The sequence below is a fragment of the Python bivittatus genome, unplaced genomic scaffold (genome assembly GCF_059951505.1).
Source record: "Python bivittatus isolate LINGU-HERP-01145 unplaced genomic scaffold, Pbiv_v1 ctg000060_np1212, whole genome shotgun sequence".
Classification (NCBI taxonomy): domain Eukaryota; kingdom Metazoa; phylum Chordata; class Lepidosauria; order Squamata; family Pythonidae; genus Python; species Python bivittatus.
In genome coordinates, this window is record NW_028277044.1 from 19558520 (window position 1) to 19582203 (window position 23684).

Here is a 23684-nt window from a genome sequence, read left to right on the forward strand (position 1 = left end):
GTGAATATGTGTAGCTCAGGGTTGAACTGTGGAGTCCGTGGGGTTCTCAGAGCTTGGTTCTTTTCTTGCAAACATTTCATTACCCAGCTAGGTAACATCTTCAGTTCAGAATACAGTGAAGATGTTCAGAATACAGTGAAGATGTTACCTAGCTGGGTAGTGAAACATTTGCAGGAAAAGAACCAAGCTGTGAGAACCCCAAAGACTCCACTATTTTTCCTTTTCAGGTGGGATCATCTTAAATTTAGGATCATCTTCTTATTGGATAAATGTGGCACCTATTTCGGAGGTGGAATCCTTAATTCAGCAGAAGGCAAACTGATGACTACAAATGTTTTGCATCACATTCTCAATCACTGATCATGTTGACAGAATAATTAAAGGTGTAGTTTTCTCCCTACCTTAATAAAAATGCATAAGGCTTGGGTGTGATTAATCAATGGTAAGAAGGAGAAATGTGCTTAGAGTCATCCTTCTCTTTATGCTTTTCTATAGTGCAAGAACCAGGTCCTGTGAGCTTTCTTAAATTCAGTTCTGGATGCTTATTAATAATTGCTACACAATAATTGCTACACAATAGAATACACAATATTCTAGGACATTGCTTAGCATTTAAGTTATTTGATCTGGATCCCATTATAATTGTATGTACAGTATACCTTTATGCACATAAACATGTAACAAAGGAGAAGCAATCATATTTTGAAAAACACACGGAAAAGCTGTATCTTCCAAAGAACTCTCAACTAGTCAATACTTCCAGTTACGTATTATTTGCCTTTAAAAACATGCTATTTCCTATCATTTGTGAAGGATCCTTGGCTTGTAATCACTATGGTAAATGTAAAATAATTATAATTAAGAATGCAAATTTTGGCTTTATATCAAAGGCATGGATTTCCAAGATAGTGACTACACACAGCATCCTTTGAACTCATTAGATTCCTTGCATGTCCTGATATTTTCATTAATTAAATGTAATCATTTTAACCAACTGGGAGATTACAGTATGGGATTATCAAACTTCCACTCCCACTGCTATTTTCATTAATGTCTCTGGTCTCCACGAAATTTTGGTGAAGTAAAATATGGATGGATTTACCTGCCCTTTCCTTGGTGTGAAAATGTTAGTTGTTTTGCTTATTTGGCAAGTAGTTTTATATATTCTAAGTTTATGTTAAACACCTGCAATCAATTTATATCTGCTCAGAAATAGGCCTAATAAATAGAATCAGACTGCAAACAATTTTTGTTCTAGACACACATAAAACAGCATACTGTGGTAGCTTTGATTTATGTGCAAAAGGTACACAAGAGCAGAAATATTTTCTATTTTTGTACTGTGCTTAGTTATAAGCACATAATAAATAAAATAACCAACAATTACTACTACAGTGTGTGTGAGAGATGGCATTTTGGTTGCATGTATGTGGAATGGATATCACCAAGTTGCCTTATAAAATTAATAGCTGGAGAACAAAACAGTGGATTCAGAAGAGTGTTTGATGTTCTGGACTTCCAACTCCACATCTACCTTTCAATATGCCTTCCAGGAAATAATGGTTTTGTTATTTGCAGTAACAACAAAAGCAGTCATTTTATGAGAGTAGTTATGACTCTCTCTCAAAATTCCAATTATATCTGTTCGAAATGTTAATTTCTGGCAAAGACTGAGGCTAAATTGGAGTTTGTTAAAATGTATTTCCTGAACAATTTATTTTAAATAATAGAGTAAATGTAAAATATTTCAAATTTGACCCATCTCAAGTTTTAGATATCTTGTTACAAACAAAGTGTTTCAAAGCAGAGCTGTTAGGAATTGAAAGACCTCCAAATGATCAGTGATCCCTTTCAAAGGAAAATAGTTGTTTTTAAATAAAAAACACTTTAGTTTTTTAGTTTCAGTAAATTATTTGCACTCTACTTTTAATAACAAAACAAACTGAGAACTGAATGGATTATAAGACAACACAATAGGGTTGTTTCAGATGGTTACCATTGTGTTTCTGGAGAAAGCCAATGACTTTTTCAAGAACTGTAGTTTTGTCCATTTTACGTGTGTTTCCAGGAAGCATTGAGCCGAGCTCCTTAATGAGAACATTGAACTGGTCACGCCTCTTCTTTTCAGACTTATTACGTGAAGCTCTATGAACAGAATGAAATTGTTAATAGACACATGACATGGAATTACTATGATCTGTTCTTAAGAAAATTAGTTATTTACATTAGAATGAAATAAACTAAAAGACAACAAGAGCCAGGAGAACATAATTGCTTTGGCTAAAAGGATACCATGATGTTATGAATTCAAATTCCTAAAGCTAACATGTGAAGAAAAGAATCCTGCATTCCCCACATTCCTCTGTTCAATGCAAATATAAGTGGGAGAAAGCAACGAGATGCTTAATAACTGACTTCTTTTTATCATACAGCTGTATAGCTTCATTCTTTGAGGAAGCAGAACTCATATTTTTATTTATAACCCTTTAATTTAGTAAATCAATTCCTCATATAGCAATATCTAGTGTTTATTTTAAATATTTACTGTGCCTCCAATCCACAGATGAATCCACATTATTTGCAATAGCTGTTGCTGACATGTTTAAATCTTCTTGCCAAACCTTTGTTTCTCAAGATAATTAGGGCAGCAGTCATGGGCAACTGACATAATAACTCCAATGGAAGAGAATATCTGTAGCTCAGGGCTGAACTGTGGAGTCCTTGGTGCTCTCTCAGCTTGGTTGTTTCCTTACAGAGGTTTCATTACCCAACTAGATAACATAATCTGATGATGTTACCTATAATGAAACATTTGCAAGCAAACAACCAAACTCAGAGAGCACCAAGGACTCCACAACACAATAACTTTTAAACAAACCAATGACTCTGCATAAATAACCCAAATATACTTTAAACAAGCAGCAGTGGCCACTGAAGAGATGCACAAAACGCTATCAATTTCACGATCAGATGAGTTCACAACCTATGCTTGCCATGTCTCTTCTCTGATATGGCAATCAGGTAAAATGGATACATCTGCGTCTATCTTCTTCAGCCTCCCAAATGTTAGCCCTACTTCCACATTCACACGTGTGTGGAAAGCTCAAGAATAGCCCATATGTGCAAAACATCTGTTGAAACCATGTTGTCACTAGATTTTTGTTAGACTGTGTGTATACACCATATTTAGGTGGGCCTTCAGTTCATTGCTGAACATGCAAAGCTAGTGAAAATTGGGCAAGTATACATCATAAGAGAGAACTGATGCATAATCTGCCCTTTCTATGTAAAAAGCCAATGAAGAAAAGGGAGCCAACAAAACTGCTATTATGTCAACGAGTGTCACGGAAAAAAGGAATTTAACCTGATTAGTAAACACTAGTGCAGTGGCACAGATAAATGAAATAATGAACAAATAATGATTTCCTCTAATGTCCATCTTCCCTCCTTCCACAGAGATATACATTAGTTCCCCATGCTGTTATATCTCTCCATGCACAATGTATGTTATATGATGCTTAAAATACATTTTAATGTTGCTTGGATCCTAGAGGTTGAAGCCTACAACTTTGCTAAAAGGAACATGGTGATTATGGCTGGAGAGAAGCTCTGGATGAAGTGTGGTAGACTCTATCTGAAAAACCTATGAGCAGGACTATTGCTAACAATCAGAAAAAATGGCAATGAACCCCATTTGTGGGCTAATGAATCAAGCTTTTGAACCGTTATCATTTGTCTTATTGATGAGTAGAAGAGCTCATCAAATGGAAGATTTTCCATTCTGGTTCCAAATGGGAGAAAGTAGAATACATACAAAGCAATGGGAGGTGCCATAATCTTGGTAGCCAAGTCAGTTCATGACAAAGCATATTTAATACTTGCTTAGCAAAACAAGTTGCTTCCATCAGAAAAACAGACTATTTGTGTCTGGTCCTCTGGCAAATGAGATACAAAGGAAGTTATCTTTTATAACAGAAAATGGTTTCCTGAAAGACAAGGACTTTATTATTGTGTGCATGTTAAGTCTAATCCCTTTAAGGAAAAAACTTAATATTTAATATTTACCGCTTTGTAGCTGCAGAGTGGCTTTCACTAATAGTTTGCTTTTTGTATGCTAAAAGATTTAACTAGGAATAAAAAAGTCTTCAGTCGCATTGTTGTATTCTCATGAAGTCTTATATGGCTTTAGGCAAGTCATTCTCCCACAGCCTCCAATATGGCAGGTCATAATACAGAATTATTTTATAGATTATTTAAATTAAAATCAGATAATGCATTGAAGACTTAAGTATAAATTAATATATTTTATTGTATTAGTTTAATTTTTTTCAGATATTAACTATAGTACATTTTTAGAAAGACATTGCTTAATCTCTGAAGAAATTGAATGCTCAGTGCTGCTCTTCATGAATTTGTTAAAGCAGGATGTTTGCATCCTGCTTATAAATAGCTGTTTATCATCTAGGAAACTATTCTTTTTCATAATTGGTATTAGACTGTTTTCTATTTCTATTTCTTTTTTTAATCGCTTTGTGGCTTCTTTTCTCAAAAAAAAAAAAAGAATGGCACAAAGCAGCTCTGGAGATTCTACTGTTTTTTTCAAATGTTATCAGACTCCTCCTCCTCCTCCTGCTCCTCTTCTTCTCCTCCTGCTCCTGCTCCTCCTCCTCCTTCTTAAAAAAAGCTAAGTTGAACAGAAAAATAAGTTTCCCCAAAAGCTGACTACTCACCTCTTTGCTCTGTCTTTCTCATCCTCATCCATCAGATTGTCTGAGCAGTGTTTTCTGCTGAAAAATTCAGAATAGTTGTAATATGTAATTGATATTCACTAGATTTCTTTTATGCTTATTTTCAAGCAAAATCAACGTGCCATTACTTAATTCATTGTGACATTAAATTCATTTTAAGTCAGTAGTTCTATGAATCATCACTCAGTATTCTTGTTTTCTTGCTGTAGTCACACTACAGCCATTTCTGAACAATAATCTTCCTTCCTTCCTTCCTTCCTTCCTTCCTTCCTTCCTTCCTTCCTTCCTTCCTTCCTTCCTTCCTTCCTTCCTTCCTTCCTTCCTTCCTTCCTTCCTTCCTTCCTTCTTCCCCATCCTGATTATGGAAAGATCCCTCAGAAATATATTGAAGCATCCAGAATCTAACTTTTTCCCCAAAGTTCCAACACAAAGGCTACTTGTAAAATAGCATAACAGGAGTGACAACATACAGTATGAGACCCTGTGGGGAGGAACCAGCTCCTGGATATTCAACGTGATATGCAAGTCCCTCCAGTTTTCTTGGCCCATTTTTGGAAGTGATTTGCCATTGCCTTCTTCATAGAAATGAGAAAGAATGACTGGCCCAAAGTTACCCAGCTGGCTTCATGCCTAAAGTGAGACTAGAACTCACGGTCTCCCACTTTCTAGCCCAGAGCCCTCAACCACTACACCAAACTGTCTCTTCTACGCAATTAAGATAAGGCAAAACATAAACATAGGTATTATTGTTTGTTGGGGTGAACACTGCATTTAGATAGATGCAAACAAACAAATATGTAGCATCTGACCACAATTAACCTCTTAGTGGTTCATAAATGGAAGTCAGGGATAGGTCAACAGTGCTGAAAATCCCCAAAGTACTCATTCATAATGTAGCAAGTAAACTCCTAAATTCTCCAGCACTCTTGTTTACTTAACATCCATGCCACCAGAGACTCACAAAATGTTTTCACTCTTGCCACCACAACAGTCTATTGTGTAACTATCTGCAGTAACCCAAACCAAATATGATGATGATGTCCCTTTCTGTATAAGCTAGCATTAAATAGATATCAACTTATTTCTGTACTGTCTTTTAGAATTAACTTCAACCACTGTGTATTTTAGTTAATTTATTTAACTAGAGCTTGGCTTAACATACTTGTTTATCCCAATCCTTGCCATGTGGTGGAATGCAATCCACATGAACAAATGTTTCTGTATTACTTCTTATGAAGCAATTTTTACATCCCCAAACCTTTATTAATGTGCCTAAGAAATATTACTTAACTAAACAAAAAAGCCATGTTTATATTTTCCACTGAAACAGTTTCTGTACTATTTTGAATTATTAAATGGCAATTATTATTCTCTGGATATTGGTTAGTAGTCAATCAAGCAATGTATAAAGTACAATCCTTTCACAGTCAGTGACACCTGGTAAGGCCTGGACAAACAAGCAGAGTTTCTGATAAAAACCTTGTTTGCTTTTATCTTTTTGCCAATGGCATTGGGAACTCTTTGAAAGAAAGGAGTAATGAACTGATAGCCTCATAGCCTTTTGATTAAAATAAAACGTAGTGCTTACTTATGTTCTAACTTTGGGAATTTGTTGATTGATTCAATTATTAGGTCTCCTTCACTCCAGAAAGGACTTGCCTGCCTTATATTACTCTATATAAGTTACAATTTTTGTATATACATTTTTTTGTATAGCCAAAAATGCAGGCTGCTGCTTTCTCCAAGAAGGACATCTACTACTGTAAATGTATATTTAATAATACTATATATATTTGTTAGCTGCAAATGTAAAATCTCTAATTTTTCATCTGTTTCAAAAAATTCACTAATAAAACGGATTGATACATAAATAAAGCTGTGAAGTTTGTCTTGTGGAAAACGGGGTACTTCTGTTACGTTCTAATTAAACTTTTATAGAAAAGAGAGTAGCAAACATTGTAAACTAGTTATCAGTGTTTCTCAACCTTGGCAACTTTAAGAGGAGTGGACTTCAACTCCCAGAATTCCCCAGCCAGCCATGAAACTGCTAGTTATGAATAAAGATATCCATCTGCACACCTCAAGATATGCCTCTTCCCATCCAGCAATGCCAAACACAAAAGAGAAAAAGTAGGTCACTTGGGCAACACTTTTCTTGTGACGCAACTGCAATGGTTGTTTTATAGTCAATGCTTCCTTAGTTGATTGCAGCAATGAAGACTCTATGAAGATTGTCATAGATGATATACAGTCTTTCATGAACACATGATACAGATTTAGCTGGCACATTTAACACAAAAACAAGAGTACCAGCCTGTGAAAAGGTTAAGAAACTGTAAGGTTTGATGAAAGCTCAGATTTTAGAGTATCTGGTATTCAGGAGGTAGGATAAATTATGTCCACCAAATCTATGTCTCATTATATCCATTTCCAAATAGCAACAGGAACATATACACCTAACTTCATATATGTGGCAGAACATGGAGATTCAAGGACAAGCCAGATGTATTGTATACAATCTTTTCCTCTTTAATTTTCACAAATCAGTGCTATGTTGTTCATGGATCTTTAGAAACATACAATAAGCTGTAATTGACCAAAGAGACTTGGTCAATTTAAACATAAAGTTAAAAAAAAATGTATATCCAATAATGTTGCATTTGTTCAAATTTGCAGTACAGTTCTCTTGAAAAATCCAAGTAGTTTTGGAGTGAATAGTGGAAAACATACAGAATCTGGTCTTTAATTGCATGAATACATAAAAAGCCACAATCTGATGCTTTGCTTCTATTAGGCTTAATATATAACTATTAAAAAGAAGTTTGCCAATGGATTGTACATTTATATTTACTTCAGTTCTTAGTATTGATAAAATTATAATGTAGCACTTTGTATATAAAAGAGTGCACATCTTAAAATAGCTGGTTGAAGCAGAGAGCAAATTATATGAGATGAATAACTCCTGCAAGCACCCTGTATGTATTTTCTGAATCATCAGTACACTTAAAAGTCACTTCCACAGAATTAGTCTTATACTACATAAAATTGAAGATAACTACTTGAATGCAACATTTCAAACTATTCTGAAATAAACATACATTGTGAACAATGTTTGTACAATCTGTCCCTTACGTCTCAAGAGAGCTTACAGGATACAGACAAACTGATAAAAATAAAAAACAACACCATACAGCATAAAAATCATATTTAAATTTGAGATAAAAATTAAATTTATCAGATCAAAAGGATTAATAAAACACAAGAGCTAAATTGATTTTAAAATATAGCAAGCCTGGGATTTTTCTTAAAAAGGCTTTTTTTTAAAATACATTATTGTGGGCATGATAGGACCTTCTGTTGAGGGCATTTCACAACAAAGAACTTCCACTGAAGGTGTTTTTCATTAACAGATTCCTACTGCATCTTTCCTGGCAGACATATCCAGAGAAATAATGATTTAGAGACACTGACACAAAGACATTGACATTATTAATGTAGTGGCTAACATAATAGGCCTTTCTGAATGACTGAGTTCTTATCTATCCATCCATGAGCTGGCAGAAAGCTATACCAGCATAAAATTCCAATCTGTATCCTGCCTCAACAGATTCCACTGTGGCTTGCCACCAAATTGTGATATCTGGATTCTGGATGGACAGGGCATGTTAAGCAAAGTCATTGCTATTCTCTCCCTTCTGAACAATACCAGCCAGCAGGAAGCCATATGCCAATCATAGCACTGCTTTGATTGGCACATGGTTTTGACAGATGGCTAGACTTGCAAGTTTAGCCATTTGTCAAAACCTAGAACCTCCCCAAATTTGCTAGGCAACTGATAGTAGGGTGGCCTCTCTTACTTTATTAATAAGCCACCAGTGCTCCTCAGAACAATTGTCCAATAGATGTTTGTTTTGACAGATTTAATCCAGGTTTACTACATCTTTTGATCATATCATTTCAAAGAAATGTTGAATTCAATTTATTCTTCCATGCAACTACAAATATATCTATGCATACTGTCAACAAGGATGATCGTTTTCCAACTTCTCATCTCATTATTCTTTTAGGATATACACTGTCCTATAGTACAGGAGGACAGAGATTTAAAAAGTATGCTACTTTATTGTATGCATAATTCCAGTATTTTCTCTGGTAGAGCTTCAAAATTACTATTTCAAAAAATTCTTAAAGTTCAACTTAAAGTGAAGCTTCATTCTTCATGATATGTATTCCATTTGGTAGATAACTATAACATACATGAGTTAAGTTTTAAATTAAGGCATTGGTCATCATGCAGGATCTTAATGTTTACTTAGTGCTTAGTTTAAAATTAGAGAGCCTCTTGTTTTCATGTATCTTCATTTATGCATGTAATTTTCACATGTAGAGCAGGTTTTTGATCTAGAAAGACATGCTTTAGGACATTCAATTAGTAAAAAGTAATAAAACTAAAACAAAATTATTTTAAAAGGGGATTCAACACTTCCCAAAAAAGAATAGAAAAGAACAGAACAGGCTGAACTACATACAAACACATACAACACATACAAACTATAGCAATAGGGATAGATAAAATATATTAGATAGATTATATATATTATAAACTGAGTTCAGACAGGAATCTATATACTACTAAAACTTTCATGTCTGTAACCTTCAACTGGGCGAAATAGTGCATCACCTTGGTTCAAAAATTTTTGAACCAAGGTACCTCAAATGAGCTAACTTATAGAATGTGTCCAAAATCTGGGGCCCATTACTCCTGCAGGATTGAAATTTGGGGAATTTGTGACTGCTTCAGCATTGCTATGCTGTTGTGCCACCATGATCAGCCCAGGTCATGTGATTGTCATGGGCTTATCCCCAACCTATTTCCCGCCTCCCTCTGTCCCCTGTGCCCAATCGGCTGGCGGCAAGGCCCGATGTGTGTGTGGCAATTGGCTGTTTCAGAAATGAGGCAGAAATTTGAAATCTCTTAACAGTTGGATGAGGGAGCGATTTTGATACCTGCTGGAGAGTTAGGGCTGGCGGGGGGGGGGGGCAGTAGTCAACAGGTAAGCCCTCGTGCTCCCTCGAGGGAGGGGGCCCTTGGGGACATGCTAGAATGGGTAGTGGGGGTGCAGTTTTCCTCATGGTCCATGGCTCCCTTTGTTCCACCTCCCACCAGCAAAGTGGCAGGCAGTTCCACTGGTCAGCTGAGGAGGAGGAGGAAGAGGAGGAGGAGGAGGAGGCTTCACTGGAGCTTTCCTGAGGGTTGTGAGAGGAGGGCAAATGGCACAACCCTCTATTAGAGGGAGGGAGGGAGGGAGGGAGGGAGGGAGGAAGGAAGGAAGGAAGGAAGGAAGGAAGGAAGGAAGGAAGGAAGGAAGGAAGGAAGGAAGGAAGGAAGATTTCTGCCAGCTTCCCACTAGCAAAGTCAAAATCAATGGGGAAGTCAGCAGCAAGTCATAAGTCGTTCACACTGTTCATTCTGTTTCTCTGTTTAGGTAAGTAAATGTCTCTGAAACAATGATCCAGCGGGTCACAGGTTGTCTAGTATTAAAATCAAATTAAGCATGAAGAAAATATTATACAAGTTAATCCATGACTGAATATTTGACAAGTCATACAATGTTAATTCTTCTGATGCATTTTGAATAATTTATGCTTTGTATGCATGGCCAGACACGTAGGCCTTAGCAATATTGTTCGTCACTTCCACGCATGAACTGATAGTTCAGAAACATGTGCTTCCCACACAGCAATAAGATGGTATCATCTAGTCACTGAAAAGGTTAAACAGGGTCAGAGCTAATTATGACTTGAATGGGAAACAGACAGAAATCCCAGGGCTATAGATCAGACTGGGAAGTCAAAAAACATCATGGAAGAAAGCAATCACAAACCACCTCCAGATTATAATCAACAAAACTACTTTTGTTTGAAATGGATTTTCTTGCACTTAGGGTCCTAATGTTCTACATAACTTTAGAACCCTAAGTGCAAGAAAATCCATTGTTCTGTGTCTTTTTTTCTCGAATGAGAGAGAAGAGGTCTTAGCTTTATTCGACAGAATATCTTTTTAGGTATCTGAAAAGGCTACCAAATCTGCCCTCAGAAAAGCAATTGGAAAAAAGCTTATCTTTTAAAATGTGTTTATTAAATTATAGACAGTTTTGTAAAGAGATACAGAGATTATAAAACGATAAAAATAAAATGCTGAAACAAATTACACATATTAAGATAGACCAAATTAAGTACTGTAGAATATATATGCAGTGAGTTGTACATTCTGGAAACAGATTTGTTTTAAAATATTTTTATTTTTAAATTGGAGAAGAGCACACTTTCTACAAAATAGCAACATAATTTGGGCTCTTTCCTCAATACTTTGGAATATGCTATACTGTCCCCTTCTCATGCCTGCTATTTCTACCTTAAAAGAGATACAAGAGAATTATTTCAAAATTTTATTGCAGTGAAACCCCCAAAAACATCCAACTAAAATTTGGCAAGGTTAATACACTATCAATGGCATACCATCCCAGGAAATTTCATCCCACTTTGCCAAAAAATGAATCAGCTGCAAGTCCAGGGATGTTTTTAGGTGTGGTCAATGGTGTCAAAATGGCAGGTGTGACCAAGCAATCGAAGCACTGTCCCCTTTTATGTGCGTGTGATGTGTGCAACACACTAAAAAAGGATGTGGCTTAAATCATGTAGTCAACATGTCACACCTGCCATTTTGATGTCACTGACTGCTCCTGTGGACGCCCTGATGCAGGCTTTTGATTTTTGCTCCATTATAGCCTATGGATGAATATTTTCTTAGAACTCCAATATCAAAGCAGCTCACTTTGAATCACTTTGCCCTCATATTTCAAATTATAATGGTAGAGATGTCAACATCTGAGATACATTAGAAGGTACTCTTTACTTACAAGGACCTCTAATACTAGTTCTCTGGCCATTACCCCATCAGAAGGCTATAGGAACTGACAGAATACCCACTGAAATATGGCAAGCAACAGAAGAAGAATCAGTAAAGGTTCTAACCAAGCTATGCCAACAAATCTGGAGTACAACACAGTGGCCAATCAACTGAAAGATGTTAATCTACATTCCAATATCAAAGAAAAGAGACTTAATGGAGTGTGCAAAATTTGTACAATATCCTTAATTTCACATGCTAATAAAATAATGCTTAGAATCATCCAACACAGATTAGAATCCTACATGGAAAGGGGAGATGCCAGATTTTCAAGCTGGCTTTAGAAAAAGCTGAGGAACAAGACACATTGCTGATGTTGGCTGGATAATTGAGAAAGCAAAAATACAACAACAACAACAAAAGTCAATATATGCTTCATACATTATAGAAAGCCCTTCAGTGTTAAATTGTGGAATGTGCTTAGGAAAATGGGAATCCCAGAACATCTCATTGTCTTCATGGGAATCCTGTACATGGATCAGGAAGCCACAGTACTTCCTGATCCATCAGGACAAAACATGTTGAAATAGACTGGCTCCAGGTTGGCAAAGGAGTGAGACAAGGCTGTATATTCACCCTTTATTTATTTAACCTATTTACTGAATATATGGAGGGAATCTGTACTAGAGAAGGTGAATGTAGTTTTAAAATTGGAGGAAGAAATATTAATAACCTGCCTTTGCTGATGATACCATAGTGATAGCTGAAAATGCAAAGGATCTGCATACTTTAGTAATAAAACCCAAGGAGCACAGTAAAAAAAAAAGGGGGGGTGGGTGGGACTAGGATTAACTATAAAGAAGACCAAGGTAATAACAACCAGTTCAGCAACCAGCCTTAGAACTGACAGTAAAGATCCTGAGATAGTAGATAGGTTCAGCCTTTTAGGATCAACTGTATTAATGGTAAAGAAACCAGCAGTCAAGAAATAAGCTGCAGACTTACATGTGGCAGAGCAGAACGGAAGGTCTTGGAAAATATATTCAGATGCCATGATACAGCTATATAGGTAATTGTAATGGACGGCATGAGCAGGGAAGATTCTGGAATGGAAGTTCAAGGTTGTCAGGAGGGGGGAGAGGCATTCCAGAGCAAGCGCCTCCTCAGCCCACAACAAGAGTGTGGGAAGATGAAGAGGATGAGGCTGGCCCCTCCCTAGAGTTTCACAGGGTATATCCACTAGTTGCTTTAGCATAGGTTTAGTCTGGCGAGATTCTGTCTATTAGATGCAAGTTAATAAAGGAACTGAACTGTACTGGATTGCCTCGTTGTTGTTCTTGGGCTGAACCTGACAGTAATCCTCAATTAATGGTGGTAACTGGGCTGGAAACTTCATCGCTAAGCGACAGGGTTGTAAAGCACTACGTCATGTGAACATGCCAGTGGCAGTTCTGGCAATTACAATTGCAGTCATTAGGCATGACCTCATGTGATTGCCATCTGCAACCTCCTGCCAACTTCCCCATTGACTTTGGCTGTTGGAATGGTGATCACGTGACTGCAGGATGCTGCAACAGCCACAACTTTGAGGACCGGCCATAAGTCTCCTCATTCAGCACCGTCATAACTTTGAACAGTTGCTGAATGAATGGTCATTAACCAAGCACTACCTGTACCTACAAAGATCAGAATCGTTCAGGCAATAGTTTTTTCTGTGACACTCCATGGAAGCATAAGTTGAACTTTGAAGGAGCAGGATAGGAAAAATATTGATGTTTTTGAACTGTGCTGTTGAAGAACACTCCTGAGAATACCACAGATAGCCAAGAAAACAAACAAATGAATCATAGAACAAATCAATCCAGAGTTCTCACTTGAGGCACAAATGAGCAAACTCAAATGATCATATCTGGGACATATTATGCAAGGACCTCCCTTTCTTGAGAAGTCTATAATGCTGGGAAAGGTGGAAGGAAAGAGAAAAATAGAACAACCAGAAGCAGGGTTGATGGACAGTGGCAACTGGTGTATCATTGGAAGATCAGGTTGGTGATTACCCTGGGGAAAGTCTATTTATGTGATTGCTAAAAGCTGACACAAACTTGATGGCACATAATCAGTAGTTTAACAATCTATATGCCATGCTATATACAAAGCTTCTTGCAGTTCCTTAACTGTTTCAACTGTTTCTTCCCTTCTCCTCACAGCTGTTAAATTTAATCACTGCTTTGTTATGTTAATTTCTTTAGCTTTACTTTCACTTTCTGCTCTTAGTGTTTTCTAAATTAGAGAAGAGGAGGGGAAAAAAGGAAAAATAATTCATTTTCCTGAGCCTTCTGGAAAGCTAGAACACTGTTACTCCTGGTCTTTCTTTTCCAATGCAGCTCCCATCCTTTCACTACAAGTCCACTCTGCAGATCTTCCTTCCTGATTCGGTTTGCTTGTGCTGGGTCTTCAGTTACATATTCCTCCTTCTCCCAGGAATCCTTTCTCCCACTTTGTCACCTGCTGTCCTTGAGCAGCTTCATTTGCCCTGCTCTTTGCCCTGCTCTTACAGCAGCTCCAGAAACACATGGCATCAACACAACACCTTTGCCTGATAAAGCTGCCTCTTACAAACCTTGTACTAAAGATTTTTATAGAAGGTTTTTAGTCACATCTGTGAGTTATGTAGCATTCCCTACTCAGTGTAATTAAAACAAACAAACAAACAAACAAACAAATTCAAGCCTCACCCACCCACAGGAGATGGAGATGGAGAGCTTCTTGACTTGAGAACTACTGCCCCCACACTCTTCCTCTTGCCACACTGCAGGAATAAGGTCAATAGATTTGCTGCCCTCACATTATGATAGCAGTAACTGCTGTTGCTGCTGACACAGGACCAAGGAGCAAAGCAGAAGGGAAAGGAATTCTTCTCCATCTCTTGGTCTGCCACTCTCATGCACACTCACCCTCAGTGAAACATGGATTCTTCATCTTCCCTGCCCTTCTCTTACCTCTGTGTGGATTGGAACTACTCCTGCTACCTGGAAAGTAGTTGGAAGGTGGCAAGCATAGGTCTCAGAAGGACCTGTGCTTGGTTCAGGCGCTGCAGTGACCTGTTGCTTCTCTCAGGGTCAGCAGCAGTGCTCTCCTAGAGGAGCAAAGGTAACAAAAGGGACAGTGAAGGGAAGAGAGCAGGGAAGGGTCTATATTTAGTACTAAGAAAGAGGCAAGCAGGAAGGAGAAGAATAAAGCGGGGAAGGAAGGGAGGTTTGGTAAGTGGTGGGCTGCACAGAGGTTACTGGCAGGAATAGTGCCTTTATGGAAGGTACTAATGAGGCTGATATATGCCACTCAGAGTCACATCTTGTGAGATGGGCTGCCATATAAATATGATAAACAAACAAACAAACAAACAAACAAACTCATGAGCCAAAAAGGGGGGGGGAGAGAAAACCTAATTGCTAGGTGAAGTTCTAGCTTCTCCAGGATCCAAAACAGAAATGGCCACTGAGATACAGAACCATATGGGAGAGAGGGTGGTCCTGCAGCAGAGTAGTTGCCAGCCTTCTCAGATTCTACCTCCATCCAACACAAAATGTTCACATCGGCTTTCTTCTGTTTTATGATGGAAAACACCATAATCATCATCATTAGCATCGTTATCATCATTACCTTTATCCAGCCTCCCTGAGCTGAAAGCAGCACAATAGAGCCTCTGCTTTGAAACTGTGTCTTCTATGAAGTGAGTCATCTCAGAGCTCAGGCAAGCAGGTTGTAGAGATGAGCCTTAAAACTATGCTTCATTATTCACACAAAAAGTTTAATATTAACTACTACTGGCATGCCCTCCTACTTAGTACAGATGGGCAAAGATGGGGAAAGTCCTATTCCACAAGTTCAAGTCTACGTGTATGATGTTGAATTCTGTCAAAAAATCAGATTATTTATTATCTCTTAAATAATCAAACTCAAAATCCCTCAATGTGTGTTTCTTCCTCTTGGAAAAAAAAAAGTATCTGCCCTGAGGACAAATGGTTTCAGTATGAATAAAAAAAAGATATGAATGTGAAAGAGAAATACTGTAACTAACTTTATTTTGCCAAATAAAAGACCAAGGATTAAATTAAGGATATTGCAAGATGTGGAAGAACAAGGAAGACTGGCTGTACCAAATAATAAAACTATATTATCAAGCCAGATGTTTTACTTGGATTACAGAATGAATTCTATTACCATATGACTGAGTTACCTCTGTTGAAGGAGCAGGACTTCTAGAAGGCTTGCATAAATATCTTTGTCAAATATAAACAGAAGTGGCCAGTCTATAAAAAAAATCCCATTATAAATAGTGTACTAAAAGAATGGGGTAAATATAAAAGAAGAAGTCCAAATTTATAGCCCTATATTTATTTTCATGAAGGCCCATGTATACAAAAAATTATCAGTATATAGACTGCAAGATATAATAATAATGTATATAGACTGCAAGATATAATCTTTAATAAAATAGAATGAAATCTGTCAAGATGTTCTCCTTGGAATGGTCAGAAATGCTTCATTAGTTCCAATCCCTTCAAGTAAATAATATAATTCAAAAGGAAATACAAAAATAGGTGGAACACTCAGACATGACAGAGTGTGAACAGCTTATAGCTTCAGTGTGAATAGTTTATAGCAGCCTAAACTATGGGTGTATGCATAAATATCAAAAGTTATATAAACTTTGCATTTAAAAAAACAACTTTATATTTAAAAACAAGGCTGATACTGAATATAATTTAACTTAGAAATCATTTATGGATTATAACTCTGCACATGGACTCGTACCACATCCAAAGTTTGTATTTCTTTTAACATAAGACTTTAAAATATTACATCTTGCCTAATCTGTGATAACACGGACAGGCTTTCTTAGATTAGACAGAAATTAATTGTTTTTTCTGGTTGATCATTCTTATTATATTGGCTGCCTTTACTATTTATTGAATATTGATTATTTTAATAACAGTTTTTAAGTGCCATATTCATATGATCATTTTTATATAGAGTATAATCCAATGTTACTTTGAATATTCTCATTCAGTTTTATATAGCTTGTAAATCTCTCTTGTATTTATTTTTTGTTCCTTTATTTCTTTCCCTTTTTTTCTTGGCTGTGCTTTCAAGTATCTGTTAAAAGTAAAGAAAAGGAAAAAATGGCAGAGTATGTCTTATATGATGTTTGTTATTGTGTCACATTATATGGAGATATTAACCTAATAGTATAGAAGTTATTTTCCATTTTTTGAAAAAAAGCCCTACTCCATCCAATAATTATGAATCCTACCAAAACAGTGGAAGAACTAGCCGTTTTGTGGCAGATTGGGTAAGTGGATGTGGACTCTTGGAAATGGGAGGAATTTCAGCTACAGCTTTTTTGTCCTCCTTGACACCACAGTTCCAATATTAGAGAAACAAGCTCCAAAGCATTCTACGCTCATAACACGACATACTGGATAAGAATAAACCTCCATATCCAAGATTGGCTCTATCCTGTATGTCCCTTGAGATACAGTATCCAGGGACTATAGGATTGCAGCCAAAGTTTACCTAGGCCTTGTAGTCTGGAGAAAATAACTTTATTGTGGAACATCCTCTCTAGCAGCAATAACTCACAGTAGAATATTGATCAGAACCTGATGCTCGGTAGGAGTCTTATACTCCTATAGATTAATTATGAGAAGAATACTTCCAAAATTAAGAATCCCTGTATAGTAACTACAGCAAGATTATTGTACATACAACAAAGAATAATGAAATTCCCACAGTGGAGGAATGGATTGTGAAAATGTCAGAATTTGCAGAAATGGCGAAACTGACCTGTTTGGTCAGAGAACAAACAACAAAAACTTTTTTGAAAGTCTGGAAGCCCTATATGAACTTTTTGCTGAAAGAGGAAAAAAATGAATTGATGATTTATGGATATGAAGATTAGGAAAGATGAGGACTAAATGAAGGAGTGAAGGGACTTGTAAAATGTTTAAGAAGGAAGAGAGACAATAAGAATGTAACTATCTGTTGAAAAGAAGGTTGGAAGTCATCTATATGTTTCTTAACTTTGGTTTTCTTTTTCTTTTCTGGTTTTTCTTTTTTCTTTTGGTTTGTTATTACATGAAGATTTTCAAAAAATAAAATTTAAAAAAATAAAATTAACAATTCCTAAAAGTAAGACATTCAAATTCAGGCTCAGATCTTCTTCATACTAATTCCTTCCACCTCCATGATTCCATCAAAGTCATGTGACAAAATTCAAAACAAAACTGTCTTCATAAAGATGCAGATGCTCTGGATCACAAATGGAAATACCATCCACCTATGATGTTTTGACAGAGATGGGTTAATAGCCATTTTCACTTTAAAATATTTTACTTCCAAATCTAGATATCCCTGATAAATACAATGTGAATTAGCACAGATGTATTGCCAAAACTGATACTTCTATTTCTAAAAGATCAGTGTCAATAGTAGAAATAGTTTTATTCACTAGCAACTGATATTTCTTAGAGAAAAGGCAGATTTATTTTTATTGCTGAAAAGAAACCATGTATTGAATAACGAGAGACAAAATTAACTTACCTTAAAAATCACACTGGGAATTCCTATAGTGTAAGCTCTGATATTCATAATTTATATATTCTCTATAATTAATATTGATGTTCTCCTTTGGGATTCTTCCCCATTTTCTTTTGAAATATGATTACATTAAGGGCTGATGTGGTTTACAGTTGTTCCAGAATAGGAACAAAAAGCACTTTCTGTAAAGATTAATACTACATCAGGTCTGAACTAATCAATAATTAGTCAATGTTGCAATTTTATGCATTCATCATTGTACACTTTATATTGGCTTCCCTTTATGCCACATATCATTGTTGAGAAACTAGAAAACAAACCATGTCCAACAACTATGGGAATGGTAGAAACAAAAAAAAAACGCTCCAAGTAAAGAAGGGTCTTATATAGAATAAGGAAGATGACCTTGATGGAGATATGCATGAACCATTACCTACGCAAAAGGGGCTGAAGCATTTTTTAAGTCCAGAACGACAAGGTAACATTCAGAAGTGGCTCAGAAGATGCCTCCCTAATTCCCTGAACAATAAGGAGGAGGAAGAGGTACAATGAAATCAGACTTGCAAGATTCTGTTATAATAGCCAATCCAAATCAAGGTAGTTTTAGCCTTCCTATGGAGTTGAATTCCTGGTCTGGTCTACCTAGTGGGACTGACAGCTCCTCAGTTGGCCATGGAGGTAAGTGCTTATGCCTTGTATGTAAGTAATGTAGGCTTTTCTTGTAAGTTATAATGTTTAGCTTGTATGTTATATATGAGTTGCATACATGTGAGGAAACAGCTACATTCATTGGACAAATGAGCAAGAGGACTCTGTGGCTGGTAGAAGGTTTGGTACCCATGAGGCCCTGTGACTTTTTTATATGTACATTTAAAAACAAGTGTCCATATTTATTTGCAAGTGTTTCTTTCAATTAAAACTTTATTCTTTCAGGACTGTTCCAAGATGAATGAATTAGAAACTGTGATAGACCACTACTAATTTTGCAAGATATCTGTAGAAAATATTTCATTATTTTGTTTATTTGTGTGCAGACAACTGTGTGAGTGGCAGAAAGAAGGAAGCCTTTTCTTTCAAGATGTCCCCTGGAGCAAGCCCTATCTTATCAGATTTCTTTTTTATTCAGGTTTTATCTTTCAGAAGGAAAGAAAAGGCAGACACTCTTGGTTAAGAAAAAACTGCAATGGTTAAAAAAATATTATGGAGAGTGAATTATGTTTACCTTATTATTTATTATTAATGTTAATCTGAATATTTTCACATACTCAGGGAGATTTATTATCATGAAATAAAATAAGATCATCAATGCAACCCCAAATGTTAGATTCTAATATTAGATTTAGGTGGCAACGAAAATCTGTCCAAACATACTGAAAATTCACTTTAAAAATATAAATCAAAAGTAAACCTCAGTAAACCTATTATTATATTCTATCTTGATACAGAAGAATTGGTAACCAAGTCTGATAAATTTGTTGCAGAAAAGGCTTTATAAGCAGCTGGTAATTCTTGTACTCCATTGTGACAGAAATCATAAACAAAGGCTAAATAATTACCTGTTTTAGGACACTGCTTTGTCAAGTAAAGGAAATGTTTTAAAGGAAGTGTATTGAGAACTTCAGGTTGATGTGTATGCATATATATACAAATTTGCATATACATATATCCAAAGCTAGGAGAGAGAAGGCAGGAAGTTCAGTGGATTAGAAGTATGTGGATGATCACACAAACACACCCACACATACACACACATTATTAGTGCATGTGTTGGTACATATTATAAATTTGTTGAAAATGGAATATTTTATTCATTGCTTCACAGACCCATAGACTTCAAGATTTTAAAATGTATTTCTCATTTTCACAGATATTATATAAACACTCTATAAAAAAAATGAGTGTTTTTATCTGTGCCAAGTCATAGCTGCCCTAAAGCTAAATGGGATTATCTGATCATGGAAGTCCTTGGATGACACCAAAGCACTATTATGACAGTGTCTTGATGCAACTCCCAAGTAAACACAGAGCCACAGTTGCCTGCTTTATGTTTAGATCACAAAATCTGCTTAGAGCTACTGCACATTATATAAGCCAGAACTAAATTATGCAGATTTGCTCTAACAAACCTACAATAATTCTTTTCTTAAAATGAATACTCCCCACTTCCACGTTCAGTTCTATAGATGCAGTCAAACTAAATGTAGCATACATAAATATAGCATACATGGTACTTTTTTATGACATAAAAACTTGCTGTAAAGCACATTATAGGTACTAATATTATATTTGCAAATGCCACTTGGATCCTGCCCATAAATTATAAAAAATTATATGTATTTATCAGTTATGTGCGTGCTGCCAATTTTGTTATGATTAATGGCTACTTATAACAGTGGTATGTAAAGCAATTGAACAATATAACATCTGTGATGAATATAAACATTAAAGTTTCCATGGTAAAAAAGCAATTAATCACAATAACAATGAAAAATCCCATAATACTGCTGTCATGCTAAATTAATACATCACAGTACAACAATCTTATAACAATGCACAACCCAATTTTGAATAATAGCAAGTTGATGTTCAAATCCCAAAGGTCCACCAAAATAACCTAGAGTTTGTTGAACTGTAGGGAAAATGGCAAATTTTTCCATTGAAAAATGACATTGAGTGTCCACAAAAAATAGTGTGTATCTGTGAAGAAACAAAGTTATAGTACAGAAGATAATTTCCAGGAATGGCACAGGCCCACCATGACACATCTATGCAGTTTTTGGTATGTCTTTTTTGGGTGATTTTGTTATTCTATGGGAGACCATAAATACAGTTTCAGAGATCTTAAGAATAGTTAGTTTTTGATTTGATTTGATTTGATTTGATTTGATTTGATTTCATTTCATTTCATTTCATTTGTATGACTGCCCATCTCACCTAACTGACTCTGGGCAGATATACTGGATATTTTTTGGCAATACATTTTTCATACATTTGACCTGACATGATTTGTCAGGAAAAGATCTTGCATGGCACATAGGAAGCTGCCCAGAGTTGCCAGAACATGGCTCCAACTTGCTCAGTTTTATCTGTAGTGTTGGCTCAGTATTGTCTACAGTGACTGGCAACTGCCCTCAGAGTTTCAGACTGGAATTTTTCTCAGTGCTACCAGGGTAAGGCCAGAGATTAAACCTACTTCCCAATCCTACCAGGAAGAAGCCAAAAGTGAAATCCTGAACTGTTAGCACACAAAGCAAAGACTGTGCCACTTAGTGTCCCTCTTTCCTTCACTGTGGAAACATGGCCATTTTTGAGAGAGCAGAAGTGGAGCCTGTGATGTATCTCTTTTGCAATAAGACAGTAAGAAATAGATATACAGGTAGTCCTTGCTTAACAACAGTAATTGGCACTGGAATTTCCATCACTAAGTAAAGCGGTAGTAAAGTGCGATGTCATGTGACTGCACCACTTAGCGATGGCAGTTCCAGCAGTCCCCGATTACTGTTGTTAAGTGAATCACCGCAAACTGTTCTGACTTCCTGCTGGCTTCTCCATTGACTTTGCTTGTGGGAAGCTGGCAGGGAATGTCACAAATCGTGATTATGTGACCGCGGGACACTGCAACGGTTGGAAATCCAGGCTGGTTGCCAAGTGCCTGATCATGATCATGTGACCATGGGGGTGCTGCAATGGCCAGAATTTTGAGGTCTGGTCATAAGTACCACTTGTTCAGTGCCACCATAAGTTTGAACCATCGCTTAACAAGTGTTCATTAACAAAGGACCACCTGTACTTGATCAGGATTTCGAGTATACATTACTTTCACATTGTCCATCAGCCTCTTTCTTCACCATTTAACAACATAAAGTTTGGCATTACTTGAATTTCATACTGCACATGTGCTCTTTTTGAAATGTCATGTCTGCTCCTGGAGATACAGATTTTGCATCTAGTTGCACATTTAATTTTTAAAAAGTCTGAAAGCATCAAAATAAATGTCTGAGATCAAGTGGGTTCACAGGGTATGCACCAAAAAGTCAAGATGGATGAAGAAAAAAGATGCCTATTCCACATGACAGAGATACTCTTGGTCCAAAGTATTGATTGAGAGGGCAGGAAATTGTTAACTGCTTTGAATGCCATTTTGGAGGAAAAGCTGAGATACTGTATAAACGTAATTAATTAATAAATGCTTTTCCTAAGTTTCATGAATAATGTAATATCATCTGATTTGATTTGCAGGGTAGATCCTGCTCTCTGACAAGAGATTTGGGCATTTCCCAAACAGAATTCTTTATAATACGTGATTAAAACATTGGTTTCTGGGCAGCACCATTCTACATCTCAGCAGCTTTTCTCTAAGAGGGAGGGAGCAGATCCACCCAAGAAGAAACATAAAGAATTTAGCCTTTCTTGCTGTTGTACACCTTTGTACCAGAACTAATTTTATTTTATTCTATTTAAGCCATTTATATAGCCTCCCATCTCACAAAAGTGACTTTAGGAGGTTTACAACAAGAGTATCATGAATCATGCCAGTCCTTAATAGATTCCATTTTACAATCAACTTTATCCTTTTCATCTAAATATCTAACATATATAATAATGGGTGACACTGCAGGATTGTCACACACCAGCCTTCTCTGTGGTCTCCTGGGGGATAACAGAGCTGGCCAATATCCTGCTTCTGGCAGTCTGTGTACAGCAATATCATTTGACAGGAAGATATTATTTGATATATATATGAACTCAGAAAAATCACCAATGTTTAACAGTAAGATCAGAATCAGAAATATTACAAATTAAATACTCCTGCCTAATCACAAATGCACCAAACAGCACACCCCCCCCCCAAATTGCTTAGGAGGCAGCAATCAATTCCACCAAGGAGAAGTGAGGAAAAAATGTTCCTTCTCCAAACAAAGAATTGTGTGTTCATTGGCTAACATCACTGGTCAACAGGAAAACCCTTTTTTACAGAAGAAGTAGAATAGTGACTCTATAATTTCCTTCATATCTTGTCTTCAAGAAAGCATAGCACAGAAAGGATATTTTCAGGTTTGACCAATGTATTACCATGACAACAATGAAATGACTGAAGTTGTAGCTACTGTATTGTACTTTTAAAAAAATGAACTAGTCTGAAAGCTTCTAATGCTCTAAACAGAAGACCATTTTTGGCTGTATTAATTGATAAGCAATTAATATTTTATTTTATTGTTTATAACTGTCAATGGCCAGTCAAAGTGGCAGAGAATTCAATACAGTAAATAATAGAACAAGTAAAATATATCAGAAACCATCAAAAGAGGTGTGAGGACCACGAAAATATCTAAAATATGTCATCTGGCTGTGACCTATAATCAAGTAAAATTTGCAGAGTAAGGTAAAATGTTGCTTATTATCAATGGTATATTTAAAATGAACCA

The 23684-nt window shown here is 36.3% G+C and overlaps 1 protein-coding gene across 3 annotated transcripts in view; it reads right to left on the reverse strand.

Moving 5' to 3' along the window:
- Positions 1-23684, reverse strand: part of NPAS2 (neuronal PAS domain protein 2) — a 74652-nt gene that overhangs the window by 42357 nt on the left and 8611 nt on the right. For all 3 annotated transcript variants that reach the window (XR_015795418.1, XM_088136614.1, XM_025168187.2), the window contains exons 2-3: positions 4731-4787; positions 1997-2145 (exon numbers count right to left, since the gene is read on the reverse strand). Coding sequence is in view for 2 of the 3 variants with exons in the window: in XM_088136614.1 (XP_087992740.1) it covers positions 1997-2145; positions 4731-4787 (206 nt within the window). In the remaining variant the exon portion in view is untranslated. The remainder of the gene's footprint in view (positions 1-1996; positions 2146-4730; positions 4788-23684) is intronic.